We start from the raw sequence: 14,988 nt of genomic DNA, 5'->3' as shown, positions 1-14,988 counted from the left end.
TTCTCTTTTTATTTACTCCATTAATATATTCCTTTTTTATGTTAGTTTCTATTTAAGAAGCTTCCACTTTAGTATGAAGTTTTCTACTTACAGTTTAACTCGAGTCAGATGAGATTGATTTTTTACTTTCAATTTTTTTGTCATCAGTTCTCAAAGCAAATGGCACACAGCTGGATAGTATCTTTCAAAAGCAAATTCTTTCTGCAGCAAAAAACATTAAATGTAATCCATTAAATGTAATGTAATTATTAAGCCAAACTAATCATAAGGCAACCCCCTCGCTTCAGCAGCATTAAGAGGCTAGGAAGTCCACTTTGCATGTTGACCAAGCAAGTTAAACATGGTTATATTTATCTATACTATTGTATTAATAATACAGCTAATACCAATCCCTAATAGAGATGAAATTATGCACAGTTATTAAACAATTATTCTCACTTAAAGATATTTCACACCGTTATATAAACTGTATCTCCAACAACATGTGGCTCTTGCAGAGTGTGAGAATCTGTTTCATCTCTTGGAAATCTTTTCTCCTTCATGCAGGCCTTCGCTGTCCCACTCGACAGACACGGGCCTCCGCCCCGGCCTGCTGCCAAAGTTTGCTATCTCCGCCGAAAGTGAAGGAGACGATACCTCGGGCCTCGGTGACCCTACCAAGACCTCCTTCTCCATCGGAGAGCTCCCACAGGACGAGCCTGACGCTACGACTCCGGGCAGCACCCACAGTGGAGCCACGCTCTCTGGTACAAAACGACAGCGCCCCTACATTCACACTACACCTGGTATTTTTGTACATGTGCATGGTTTTCATAAGAAGAATCAATAGGTTGAAAGGTGCCTGGGAGAAAGAGACAGCAGCACACCCACATCTATGATCATGATGATAATTACTTGTTGCGGATTACTGAATATTCTGTAACAACTGACGAATAGTATCGATGAAAATGTTTATACATCATTTTGAAAAATAGATTGACTCGCTTTCCTGCTGGGACTTGGAGGAAAAGATTGATTCCCTCCATGTTTGCAGGGTTTAACTGAAGCTAGAGCCAATAGCTGATTAGCTTAGCTTAGCTTAGCATAAAGACTGCTTAAAGGTAACAGATAGCCTTGCTCTGTTCAAAAGCAACATAATCCACCTAGCAGCAGCACTAAAGCTCACTAATCAACATGTTTTATCTTATTCAATAAATTAAATTTGACAGATGCTGAACTATGTCTTGCTTGGGAGCGGAAACTTCCTGCAGTCTTGTCGCTACCATAGGGTTGTTAACCTTCTGTTGCTTCCAGCCAAGAAATAGTCCTGCATATATAAATTGTGCTTAGCTAACACCACTAGCTGTGGCTTTTAAATTATCACACAGATATGAGAGTGGTATCAGTCTTCTAATCTAACGTAGCTCAAGAGAGCAAATAAGCATATTTTCAAAATGTCAAACTATTGTTTCAAGAATGGATTTTTTTTTTATACAATTGATCACTGCTTGATGATAGAATGAAGTAATTATAATATTTATAATATTATATTTATTTTATTTATAATAAATAATAATTTGTTATGTATAGTTGTGTCACTTTGTACATGTCTTTTGTGCTAATTAGGTAGTTTCTCAGAACATCTGGACCAGTTGACACCCAGAGGTGAAGAGGTGGAGAGTCCCGACAGCTCCAGTCATACCCCCGCAGACCAAGGTGCTCCGACCGCCTCTCTGCGGCCTGAGAGTGCTGCAGAAAAGCCCGGAGTTTTGGCTAAAGTCCCAAAGTCTGTGTCAACTGGCACCCTTTCCCTTATGATCCCTGGGGGTAAGTTGAAGAACGTGCAATAACGTGCAGAAAGTTATGCACATGTTGACTGAAATATATGATCTCAACCATGTCAGCAATAAAGTGACTGGAGGTACGATAACAGCAACAGGCTCTGAACAAGTATTCTGAAAGAGATGAAAGCAAACTATAGATCTGTGTTAAATTGGCCCAACATGATACCTGCTGTGAGTTCCATTTTACTGAGTGGCTGTGAGCAATTTGCTGAGTACAAGCTGCTGACAAGGGAAGTAAAGCAGGCAGGGCAGGAGCATGAGGTCTTGCTGGGAGAGAAAAAATCCCATTATTGTCACCCACTGCGGGAGTATACTGAACCAGGCTCATGAGTTTTCCAGCAACACCTCGGCCCGGTTGATTTAATAAAAGAATCTACTCAGGTTGCCGATCGTCTCTTTTTCTGCCAGATATCTTCGGGGTGTCTCCCCTGGCCAGCCCCCTATCCCCTTACTCCCTCTCCTCAGACCCTTCCTCTCGAGACTCCTCCCCAAGCCGAGACTCCTCCCTCTGCACCACCAACCCACGGCAGCCCGTCATCATCCACAGCTCGGGGAAGAAGTTTGGTTTCACACTGAGGGCGATCAGGGTGTATGCTTGTGACAGTGACATCTACACCGTCTATCACATGGTCTGGGTAAGGCTTACTTCAAATCTAAAGCAGACAAACAGTCTGTTTGAAAATTGTAAGGGGCGGTTAAAACAAAGTCTGCTGAGTTTACCAATTTAGTTTGGTTCCTGTTAGGTGTTTGAATCTGGTGGAGGTTTTCTGGTTCTAAAGATTCAAACTTCTCAAGTTTAAGTTGTGGCAACAAGTTTCACTGTTTTCTTTAAAACTGAAGGGTTTTTTTTGGTGATTTTATTAACATTCATTGACTTATGAGGTCCAGTTTCACGATTATTAACCCTCTTGATCCTCTATTTCTCTGTTAGCTGTTTGAACACCAGAGAGGACGAAGAATCACAAAAATGTTCAGATGTGAAAGGACTCTAAAGCTTTCTTTTGAAAAAAAAAATGCCTGTGAAGACAAACTGATCGTGATAAATGTCTTGTGTCTGTGCATCAGAATGTTGAAGACGGTGGGCCTGCACATAAAGCAGGACTCAAAGCCGGAGACCTCATCACCCATGTCAACGGAGAACCTGTCCACGGTCTTGTCCACACTGAAGTGGTGGAGCTCCTGCTCAAGGTGAATAAGAACAGCAGCTATTCACTTCTAAATGATGAGGGTTGATCCATAAGTTCATGGTCTGAGGTAGGAGGAGTCCCTTTTAAGAAAATCTAGCACATTGACTATTCAGCGTAGTCCCCTCTTCCATTAACACACTTTAGTCCATTGGTGTTGGTGACCAACCTTCCCGGACATCGGTCATCATCCAGATCTGTCCTGGTGGATCTCCTCTGGTGAAGAGCCCTTGCGACGGAGACTGTGGTTGACTGCACGGAGGCCAATGTTGTTGATTTTCTCTTACAGTGCTCGCAGTTTAAAATTACACTAAACAGATTCACCACAACAGTTATCAACCTCAAACTTTCTGCACAATCACTCTAAGATTTGGACGACCCGTGCATATGATAATAGCTGTGGAACTCATCTCCTTCTACATGAATTTCTGTTCATTTACTACACCTCAGGTTAATAATGATATTCTTCATGGTACTTGAAATTTAATGTGGATCATTTGAATAACCCAGCCTATTAATTTACGGACCAAATGCTCGAACGCTGCTACATTAATTTGCCAAGTTTGCTGGAAATAACAGCTACAGAAATGTATGTGGTAAAACTACTGAGTGTAGATTTTCCATTATAAATGCTTCAAGCCTGACTGGCTGATCAGTATCTCTTTATATAGGGTAGAAGGTTAGGGACTAACTCCACCTTTTGCTGGAGCTGTTAATATCGAGTATTGAGCTTCAGGCAATGCAGGATGCAACACTTAACCATATATATGACTATAATATAGTCACCCAGCTAAATTATATATATATAATATCTATATAGTTTAACAACGCTTATAAAGCACAGTAATGTGGCCACAAACATTACTTTGTATATTAAGTGTCCTGCTGATACAAAGTTGTGTCCTTCCTTTTCAGAGTGGAAGCAAAGTGGCCATCTCCACAACCCCCTTTGAGAATACTTCAATCAAAACCGGTCCAGCCCGGAGGAATAGTTACAGAAGCAAGATGGTCAGATGTGCCAAAAAACCCAAGAAGGAGAAGACACCAGAAAGGTTCAAATCTTTTCGTTCATCTTTTTGTCTGTAAAGTGTTAATGTCATCTTCAATGTCCTGAACATGTGTCATTAATTCATAGCATTTAATATTGATACTGTTTAGAGTGTGTCAAGTACAAGAAACTGACAGAACTTGGGAGCAGTAAAGTCAGTCCTTTGTGTGTGTTTGCACACAAATTGAACCCCTATCCAAAATTTAATGAAGGCATTAGGTAATATTTGATGTGCTCCTACTGTACTAACTTCACTAAGCACTGGTACATTGGAGTACTACATAAAAGATTTATGGTTTGAAAAAATGATGTGACTGTTTGCTGTTAGCCTCTAGGGGGCAACACTGAAGGACTATTTAAATGAGTGAGTAATTAGCCTTAAGGATCAACTGGTTGTTTTACTTTGAAGAAAAACAACTTAAAGGAGAACCTGGAAATGCAAAGTACATATAATAGAGAATAAGAAAATGCATAATATAGAAATGACTGCTTGACATCAGAATTTACAGTGAATATTATACTTCTTACTGAAAGCCCTTTCTTAGTCAGTGTTATTGTTTGTAGCTGTATTCTTTGATGAAGGCATAATACATTTCCAAAAGAGAACTGATTTGTTTTTTTCTTTGTGTTGCTTGTCTTTTTCCAGACGACGCTCCCTGTTCAGACGCTTTGCCATGCAGCCATCTCCTCTCCTGCACACAAGTCGCAGTTTCTCCTCTCTCAACCACTCTCTGTCGTCTGGTGAGAGTCTCCCTGGCTCCCCCACCCACAGTCTCTCCCCCCGTTCCCCCACCGCCGCCCTACGGCCAGCACCAGATTTTACACAGTCAGGTAATTCACTTCACTTATTTTTATGAGCCTGAATATTGTCTGGACGTTTTGCTGTTGAATTTTTGTTCCATATTTTATGTTAAATTACTTATATCCGCTGTTTGTATCCTTTGAACCTCCAGGTGGCAACTCCTCCCAGAGCAGCTCCCCCAGCTCCAGTGCTCCAAATTCCCCCGCAGGCTCAGGTCACATTCGCCCCAGCAGTCTCCACGGCCTAGGCCCCAAACTCCCGGGACAAAGGCTCCGTCAGGGCCGCCGCAAGTCTGCTGGTAGCATTCCTCTGTCTCCTTTGGCCCGCACACCTTCACCCACGCCCCAGCCAACGTCTCCTCAGCGCTCTCCCTCTCCCCTTCTCAGTGGACATTCTGTTGCCATTTCTAAGGCAACCCAAGCCTTCCCCGCCAAGATACATTCCCCACCCACAATTGTGCGCCACATTGTGCGCCCCAAAAGTGCTGAGCCACCTCGGTCACCCCTGCTAAAACGGGTCCAGTCTGAGGAGAAGCTGTCTCCGTCTTACACGGTGGATAAGAAGCACCTGTGTTCCAGAAAACACAGCCTGGAAGTGACCCAAGAAGAGGTGCCGGATGAGGAGCTGAGGCATGGGGAGCGGGATTACACCATGTTGCAGAGTGTGGACGAAATGGCCTGCGAGCCACTGGCAATCACCCGTGTGCGGCCTGTTGAGCAGGGCTGCTTAAAGAGGCCCGCCTGTCGCAAGATGGGCTGGCAGGATTCGGCGGAGGACCTCGACAAGGAAAAACTGAAGTCCAAGTTGGTTGTGAAGAGACAGGACTGGTCAGAGAGGAGGGAGTCTCTGCAGAAGCAAGATGCCCTGCGAGAATGTGACTCATCCGCCACGTGTGGTGATGACAGGGATGAAAGCTGTTTGGTCCGAGGCCAAAACAAATCCCAGAGCAGCCCAGAGTCTGGCCTTCTGGAGACCAAAGCTGCCAGCGCCTCCCTGAAAGATGTTCTGTATAAGAAACTGACCACACGAGTCTCCGAGGGCATCGCTGAACCGTCTAGTAGCAGTGAAAATGAAGGAGGACTCCGTACAGCTCTCTGCTCTATTCACTCCGAGTGGCAGCACACCAGGCAGGGTAAAGACAATATGAAGCCGGACCGATTGGACTTCAAAGCTCCGAACATTGAGTTCACCAGGAAGAGGTTGTCATTCGAAGAGCGGGAAGATTGCATTTGTCGGCTGTCCTCTGGCATGCACGAGAACCTCCACTTCGGCTCCACCAGGTCCAAGAGCCTCCAGCTGGACTCTGCCATGTCTCACGACCACATGAAGGCGGGATTGGGAAGTGTTCACTCCAGTCCGGAGGGTCTGGCCCCCAAGCTTTTTTCTGGTCGAGGAGAGAGTGCTGTGGAGAAGCTGCAGCTCATTTCCTCTGCGGAGTCTTCCCTTCGAAAGACGTCGTCTGAATACAAACTGGAAGGGCGCCACGTCTCCTCTCTCAAACCTCTAGAGGGCACCCTGGATATCGGACTGCTCTCGGGGCCCAGAGTCTCCAAGACAGAGACATGCTTATCCAAGATGATGGAGAACATAAGCGACTCTGTCTCTGCGAATCCTCCAATTTGGCTTCAGAGCCCCACCGAGAGACAGTTAACCATCCCCCAGTTGAAAACGGCAGACAAGCTGAAGAGCCCCCTAACATGTTCCCCAAGCCCTGAAGCCGTTTCTTCCCTAAATAGCATAGTTGTCTCAAAAGAGCAGTCAAGTAATACACCCACTGAAGTGAAAATCAGTAGAAGTGATGAGAAAACACACGATAGACATAGTGAATCATCAAAGCCTCCAACCACCAAAGTGGAGGCCTCAACTTTCACTATGAAACAAGAGAGCAGGCCCGGCGTGAAGGCCAGTTCGTCACTGGCTCATGAGCACAGGGGCCCTCGGCACAGCTCGCACTTCTCCTCCTGTGGAAAGACACCGTCCATACGGGAAGTGAGCAACGAAGATCAGGACGACGAGGCGGAACAGCAGGAAGTCACAGCACACACGACGTCACAAAGCAGTGCCAGCTCCGAGGCGGTCATCTCTTTCACTTCACCAAAGTTAGAGGTCGGCTTAAAAAGTTCCCCAGCACCTACACGAGTGCCAACTCCAGCTGCAGCTGCCAGTGACGCATTGCCTGTCTCACTGAGGCGGAGTATAAACTCTGGTTTAGATACAGGTCAGAGCTGTGAGGAAAAAACTAAAACATCAACGCGGCACTCGAATTTGACCCCAGCTTCGATGGTGAAAGTACAGAACAACTCTGCATCTGCACACGTCCCAGAGAATGTGCTTTTGAAACAGCAACAGCTGAACATCTGCTCTTCAAATAAAGAACCTCAGTTTTCTATCACAACATTATCATCTGGTTTTGTATATGACAATAAATCCTCCTGTTTAAAATCAGAAGTTGGGGACTGCTGTGAAAGATCTGTTAGCAAGGACATCGTACAACCTAACAGGTCGGCCGTCAACAGGGTCCCTGATACAAGAAGCTCAGCCTCCAAGAATGACAGGAATACGTGTGCCCCGGTTGCAAAAGTAGAGGCAAGCCCACAGGTAGAGCTGAATAGAGACGCTGCTGCAGTAAACACGGGAACCTCATCACAAAAGGTTCCAGAAGTCACACCGAGCATAAACAAGAAGGACAACACCACGTCTGTTGGTCAAATCGAGAGCGGTGGCACGTTGCCGCAGACAAAAGCAGATCCCGTACCACCAAAGACGAAGACCATGAGAGACTCCGTGCAGCCGTTAAAAAACTATCCAGCTGAAAAAGCGCCACACAAATCATCCGAGTCAGAATACAGCACCTCTAAAAAAGAAGAAGCGGTTGTCGGTGTGAATGAAAACTCTGTGGTCCTCACGACGAAACCGAAAAGTTCAGCTTCGGCGGCTGCAAATGAAAATGCTCCGAGTCCCAAATCAAAGTGCGAGCCACAAGCTGCTCCTCGCGCTGCTGTGAAGGCAGAGAGGGAGACCAAACTCCTTGACGTGAAGCCTCATTCTGCAGCTGCTCCTTTCCCGCTACTTAAGGGCAGTCCAAATTCAAAACAGAAAGAATCTGCACCCTCGACATCCAATACCCAAGTGACCCATGATGCCAAGCGGAAGGAAACGCCATCCACCGGATCTGACGCAAAGTCGTCCACTCCTGCTGACGTGAAGCAAAGAGAAACCCAGCCCAAGAGCTCTGTAGGAAAAGAAAACTCGCCAAAATCTCTCCCTCTGAAAACTGCCCCTTCATCGTCAACTCCTAAGACTCCTGTTGCTCCGACACCAGTTATTAAACAAAGTCTTGAAGCCAAACATAAAGTCCCCTCACCCAAAAGCCAAGCCCCAGTCGTTAAAGACCACCATGACTCCAAACCAAAAGACGTTAACTCGCCTCCACATCAGCTGCAGCAGCTCAGGAAGGAGCCTCACGCTGATCCACCGCCAGTGCTGCCAAAACCTGTGGTGAAGAGAGAAGCTGGCGGCGGCGTCTCAGCTAGACTCTCCACCGGTGCAGCCCAGGAGACTGTAGCCAAGACACACAAGGATGGTCCCAAACCCGAGACACTCAAAGCGGACGGCCCTAAGGGCCCAGATGCCAGAATCGCCACGCCTGACAAACAGGCATCATCTGGCCGCAGGGAGCAGGCTGAGAGGAAGAAGAAAGAAGCGCTTCAAGACGTCACATCCGCACAGAAGAGTGTGAAGCGAGACGTGTCCAGAGCTGCTCCCGCTGCGCAGAAAGACGCTTCGGACAAGGACGCCGGCCGGTGCAAGCAGCAGAAGGAGTCACCACGCAGTTCCAGCAACAAGAAGTAAAATTTAAATGTTAGAAATTGTTTGTGCAAGCATCATCATGCCTTCTTCTTTTTTTTCTTTTGAGGACCGGGCAAGCTGCTGCATGCTGATAGAAAAGGTAGGCGGGCGTGTCAATCAGATGACATTTGACAACACATGTAAATGTTTCCAGGTCTGAATGTAGTTGATCGCACACAGATCATTTATGGTGTTTCTTCTTTCAAGTGAATGTTTCGGAAATTTTGTTTTTCCGTCGATCGCATTCTGGAAAATCAGTGTGTGCAATCAAAATCAGTGTGTGCAATCAGTGTGTCAGGGGGGGGGGCGACGGGGGAGGACTGTAGAGTTGGTGCCATAAATGATTTTGAATTGCACTCTTTACGTCTAGACTCGAGGACCTGGTGTCAAAAGTCTTTTAAATGCAGTAGACCACGCAATTTTTTTGCCCGGCAGTTTAGCAAATGTGTTACACGCGTCTGTTTGGTGTTTTCACATTTCTCATTAAGTCGGGTCGTGTGCAGTGGTACTCAGACGCTTTTCACTAAAACCTTTTAAAAAAAAAAATACATAAACCACAGAATTATCTCACGGTTCTAGAGATCATGAATTAGAGTAGAGTAGAATTAGAATTATGGGAAATAAAAACTTGCTGTTCTTCGCAAGATGCGGTGTTTATTCACATTCCTCTGACATCTTGTACATATAGTTTTGATTTTTATGCAATTATGGTGTAAATATGATAGCACTGTAAAACCGGGAGACATGGGCTTACATGATTGTTGTTTGTATCATATGTATAGATTTTTGCAGTGTCATGTTGGTATCGGAGTGTCGGCTTGATAACTCTGGTCTGGCCTGAACTAAGCTACCGTGTTGTATCTCATCAGAGGCGCCCACGTTCGGACTTTGAACATGTTTCCACATATTCCAAATGATATGAAAGCTTGGGGTGGGGCTGCTGGGCTATTTCTAAAAAATGTAGCATTATAGAAGAAAACTGTGAGGGCTGTCAGCGAGTCCCAGGAATGTCTTTATCTGCCGGATGACTGCAGCTTAACGAACGATGTTTGTCTCGTGAAATATTGTGTCTGATAAATGAGATGAACCAGCAACTCTGAACACATTTGCCAACAATTTCTGCAGCAGAGATTTTCTTTTTTCCAAGGCTTTGGACATCATCTTGTGGTTATGTCCACATATGTGCAGAGTGATATGAGTTCAATGGTGAGTGAGAGTGAGCGCGCCACTGTTGGTGTCGCAAAGAAATTGTGATGTCAGGCTTCGGTCAGTGTCGTGAAAGTCGTGTTAGTGTTTCAGACTCTTCATAATGAGCAGCAGCTGAAGATTTTATATAAGGAATCTTCTTTTATTTCCAAAGCATAGTTCCATGTCCACAACATACATTTGATATCAATGTGCAAATACTTGGTACTATACATATAGGCTGTTATATATATTGGCATTCGCTTTCTGCAGTTCACATGCACACACATCTCTGTGCTGAAGATTGCCTTTAAATTACGAACCCCCAAATGACAATGTAGTCTAGGACACTAAATATGTACAGTAATGCAGTATTTGCTCTGTTTTACAAATAACAATACTCTTGTCTAGTACATATACTCAATGTTGAACAACAGAATATACTTAATTGAACATGACACAGGATACAGTGGATCGAAACAGCCGCACTGTATCCAAGAATTACACCGACACACGAGATTGCAGAGGTTTTAATGTTAAAAGAATCTGAAGTGTACTTGCATTAGATATTAAATAAATGTATTGTGAGAAGAATAAATGCACCTTAACGTTTGCCAGTAGTCAGTTCAGAAGGTGAGTGGGAAAAAAAGGAGCCCGATTGGAACTGAAACAGTTTATGAATTCCCCACATGTCCTGACTGCAACACGACATGAATCACTGAATTTTATTTGAACAATTGAAACATGGATTTTTTTTTCTTGTTTCTGCGACAACTGATATTTAAAATCCTCAAAGCACATTCAATGTTTGTTTACTGAGCATCATGGATGTATATTTTGTATATTGTCGATTTGCCAAATCTATGTTCCGTGTCACAGATGATGTTGTTTATAGTAGTGTGAGGACTTCGCTCCCTTGCCACCAGGATGTTAATAAGAACATTTGTTTGTGCAGTAATCATGTCTTTTCATGTCGAGTTCTTTGTCTGCTTGTCTTTTTTTTTTTTTTTCCTCCTCTGTGCAAAACTAGTACTAGATGAACTTGCTTACATTTGGTTTGTCTTTTAGAAGATGTGCAATAAAAGTGTTTTGAGTTTTGTATTTTGCTCAAGGAAAGCTCTATGGATGTCATAGATGTTGTATATTAAAACAGATATTTATACTTCTAATGTTGCGTAATACTGAAAATAAAATGGAATTATAAATTATTCTTTTTTTTTTTTTCATTTGTTTATCTTGGTATGTAATGACCTTGTGGACTTTGTTTATAAGGAAGCTGAGAGAGAACCTTGGACCCAATGTTCGGTAAAGCAAAGAACTTTGTCCTGAAGACTTGAGCTAAAGTCCAAGCTGATGAGAGGTTGCAAAGGAAAAGTGATAAAGAGAGAGGCTTCATCACTGCCGCAATAACCGTCAGTAACCAGGCAGCGGGTCCCAGGTCAAGGCCAGAAACTAAGGTAATGGGCAGTCCAATCTGTGCATTCTCTAAACCCTGTCTTTTCTGTCAGGGCGACTTCAGACTCTTTGAAATTTCCCACATTTTGTTATGTTTCATCTTAAAATGGATTCAATTATTTTTTTTCTCCCCAGTCTACAAAATCGTCCACAATGACAGGGTTCTGACAGTGTTTGTTTTAGTTGACAATTACTGGCAGAAAAGTGATGCACACTGCTTGCCATTACTTGGTATTGATAGTAAATTGCCTTTCCTTAAAATATCCCAGTCACAGAATATTTGACATACTTCCTACTAATCCCCTTATGATCACATAAATATCCACAACAGTTGACATACATACTGTCTAAAATGGAATAAGTGAATTAGTTTTTTGAGATTTATCATTTTTGTCAAGTTGAACGGACAGAGCGGACTTGTAATGCTTTATGTTTTATTTATAAATTATTTGTCCAAATCATTTTGGAAATCAGTTTACAGTTTTGGAAAATAAAATGATTTGGGCACAAAAAATTTTCAAATGGTTAACTTCCATTTAATAAATTATAATTATTGTGTCCAACAGTCTTTTGGTCAGGGCACAATGGGTCTTCTGACCATCCAGCAAATAGAAAAAATGTTCAGTCGTGTACAATCAGGTTACCAACCATAATTGAATTATGATAATGCATTTACTTGGGTTTCCACTGAGCTGTTTTTTATTTTTTTCTGGGAAGAATTCTACAATTACTACAAATTCAAGTGTTGACATTGAAAGTAAGGCTTTCCTAGAAGCCAAATATAATGGACATTCAAGGAAAGTGGCCCTTTTGTTTTCTTAGTATATTGAGTTTGTGATGAACGATGCACAAATAAGTTGTGTACCACCAACAGGGGGCGGTGTGTCTCCATTTGTGTTCTGGGGCAGATGCTGCTCACACAGGCCCCCTGTTATGCAACGTGTGTTCAGCCAGGAGAGATACAGAGGACTAATGTGGCACAACACAGAGGACGGAAATCCTCTCGAGATTAAGTCGAATCTGATAAAGCTGCATATTTAAACTGCTTCTTTCATACAGATTACCAGTTAAACAGTAAGTCCAAACAGTAAAATAAAGGCCATACGTCTTTATTGCACTTGTATTTGAAACTAAATTATAATTCAGAATTTGTTTTCTGCATTTCTGAATCCATTACAGGTGCTTTCTGCTGAGGAAAAAAAACCTGCATCCTTCAGTTGTCTTTATACACGATAAGAGTTAACGGCACAGATGGAGCAGTGTCCCCACAGACTGATTACTAAGCAAAAATATTAACCAGAGGAATGAACAGGAAGAAATCCTCCTAGGGATCAGGAACGGGGCTGAGCGTTGGGAGAGGGGCTGCTGCCGCAGCAGCCAGGGGCTTTATAAGAAAAATCACAGCAGTTAGTAATTTATTATCATTAATTGACCATGTGCTGCTTCCTTGAGTTTTTTCTCAGCAGAGAGCAATTTCCTCTGCCCAGGAGGTTACTGTCTTATGTTTCACTGCAGCAGAAGGCCTCTATCGCCATCGCTGCAATCTGCACAGTGTTAACTCCTCTTCCTGTAATCTGCGTATATCAAAATACACTTAGCTCCAACATTCTTAATATCTCACTTTCTCAGACGGACGTGCTGTCTTGAGTGATGTTTAAAGCACAGCACGGAAAACCTATCTTGATAAAGATAGATATCACTTTGACCTATGCATTGTTAATGCGTGTACATTTAATGTGATGCAAGGAAGAAAGAACAACATCTTTCTCCATACAAACCACTCCCCCATCCCTCTTTCGCTCAGTGTGAATCTGCAAACACAGCTTTGGATCATCGTCCCCAAAAGTTTTGGCCCTTGGCTTTTCCATGACTCCGAACCTCCCACCCAGTGTCCTCCACTCCCCGTAAAACCGCCTGAAAAATACAACAAACGGTGCTAAAATCAATAGATTCTGAGGAAAATGAAAATGTATCTTTCGTTGTCAATCCGACTTCCGGAGAGCGGAGGCAGGCTGGCTTCTAATCCGTTTTAGAGAAACTGATCAATACAAATGATGTGAAAAACCATGTGCATCATTATCAACACTGGGGAGACCGGGGGGGGGGGGTCTGGGTGGTTGCATACTTGTGCATTAGAAACAGCGAGCGAGTCGAAGTCTACAGCCACTTTAGGAGCCATGAGGCTGTAACTTTACCACGTTGGCCATGTTGCATGTTAACATTTTGCTAACTAGCGCTAAGCAAAAATGTAGGCTACAGCTGAGGCCAATGAGAATATTAGTTTGGCAGGTATTTGATCAGAAAACCAAATTATGAGTCCATGAACGTCATGTAGTGCTTGATGAGATGACACAGGATAGGATAGCACCAAAGTTAGAACAAATCACCTGAATGTGTACACAATGTCTTGTCAGTCCTTGTAATAATTGACATTTAACTCAAAATCAAGGCGAAACTCAAGATGGAGCTGGCAGGAGAGTCCGAGGATCATCAAAGACATTTGGGATACATCCTCGGAGAGCCGTGAATGCTTTGTGCCAAATTGTTGTGCCAGATGTTTCACCAAACAAACTAAACACCCTGGATTTGGCGGATTTGATCACCAACAAAGATTTAACCTCTGGGTGCCATGAATGTCAGCAAATGTCATGGCAATCCATTGAAAAGATGTCAGTCTCTACTTTAGTGTGCTTGAAAAATAAAATTGATTGAAACTCACTGAAACCTCTGATTGACCTTGTAACTGTGTCTTTAAAGAGTGTGCGACGTGAGTTGTTTAAACACAGAAGTACCAGAACATGTTGAAAACAGTGTTGGGAAGATTACTTGTTCCTGTGCAATCTGAGATCACAGATACAAAAAAAAAATCCACTCTGGCCCATATTAACTTTTTGCTGCTGGAATTGGTTCAAGTACATTCTGTGATTTGGGGGGAAGCCAAAACTCCAGGCCAGCTCTCATATCTCATGTTGCAACTAATGGCCTCTCGCTGAGCTTCAGGCTTCAGCCACTGGTCCATCACACACAGGGAGGGGCGAGCTTATTATGTAGGACAGGGTTCACTCATGTTAAAAAATATTAAAAAACGACTGCTTCTGTGTTAGAGGAGACAACACTGTTCGTTTTTTTCCCAGACAATTTAACAGTGCTTCTGTCATTTAGTTGACAGGTAGTGAACTTTGATCCTTGACGAACAGTTCAAACTGTCATGAACTCCCCAAGGCATATAAAGTCGATCATGGGATGTGTGCTGATTTTCAGCAAGATTTCCCTCAACGTGTGTCCAATGCCGCAACACACACATTTCACTTTGCTGATATTGTCCTCTCTGCAAAGGAGCTGCAATGATGCAATGTAGACACAAGGAGAAGTGTGTGTGTGCTTGTTTGTGTGTGGGGGTGGACGGCAGCTGGACGAATGTGGGCGAGTGAATGTTAAAGAAACACAATACTGAGGTTGTGAACAGTCCTGAATAGCAGAATATTATTTTCAGAATTCATGGAAACGCCTGTGTCGCAACAATAAAACAAATAAACACTCAGTTATAACCGAGTGTCCTGCAGCTCTGATGAAATGCTCTGTGGGATTTGAACTCTTCCCTTGAGCACAAATGACCAGACCCCTTGTGTGGCAACATAGAGA

At 43.5% G+C, this 14,988-nt stretch overlaps 1 protein-coding gene across 14 annotated transcripts in view; it reads left to right on the top strand.

The window, feature by feature from the left end:
- mast4 (microtubule associated serine/threonine kinase family member 4) overlaps positions 1-14,064 on the top strand; it is a 96,256-nt gene extending 82,192 nt beyond the window's left edge. For 13 of the 14 annotated variants that reach the window (XM_035607692.2, XM_035607693.2, XM_035607695.2 and 10 more), the window contains 7 exons: positions 547-746; positions 1,606-1,806; positions 2,232-2,458; positions 2,889-3,011; positions 3,923-4,059; positions 4,702-4,886; positions 5,009-11,099. In XM_035607692.2, coding sequence (XP_035463585.2) covers positions 547-746; positions 1,606-1,806; positions 2,232-2,458; positions 2,889-3,011; positions 3,923-4,059; positions 4,702-4,886; positions 5,009-8,709 — 4,774 coding nt within the window. In that variant the 3' untranslated portion in view covers positions 8,710-11,099. Of the gene's footprint in view, positions 1-546; positions 747-1,605; positions 1,807-2,231; positions 2,459-2,888; positions 3,012-3,922; positions 4,060-4,701; positions 4,887-5,008; positions 11,100-11,163; positions 11,349-13,795 lie in introns of those variants that run through there. The other variant, XR_004784936.2, reaches the window with a different exon arrangement.
- The last annotated feature ends 924 nt before the right edge of the window (positions 14,065-14,988 follow it).

Source organism: Scophthalmus maximus, chromosome 20, assembly GCF_022379125.1.
Source record: "Scophthalmus maximus strain ysfricsl-2021 chromosome 20, ASM2237912v1, whole genome shotgun sequence".
Classification (NCBI taxonomy): Eukaryota; Metazoa; Chordata; class Actinopteri; order Pleuronectiformes; family Scophthalmidae; genus Scophthalmus; species Scophthalmus maximus.
The sequence above is the reverse complement of the archived record's forward strand: the minus strand, read 5'-3'. Positions and strand labels throughout refer to the sequence as shown.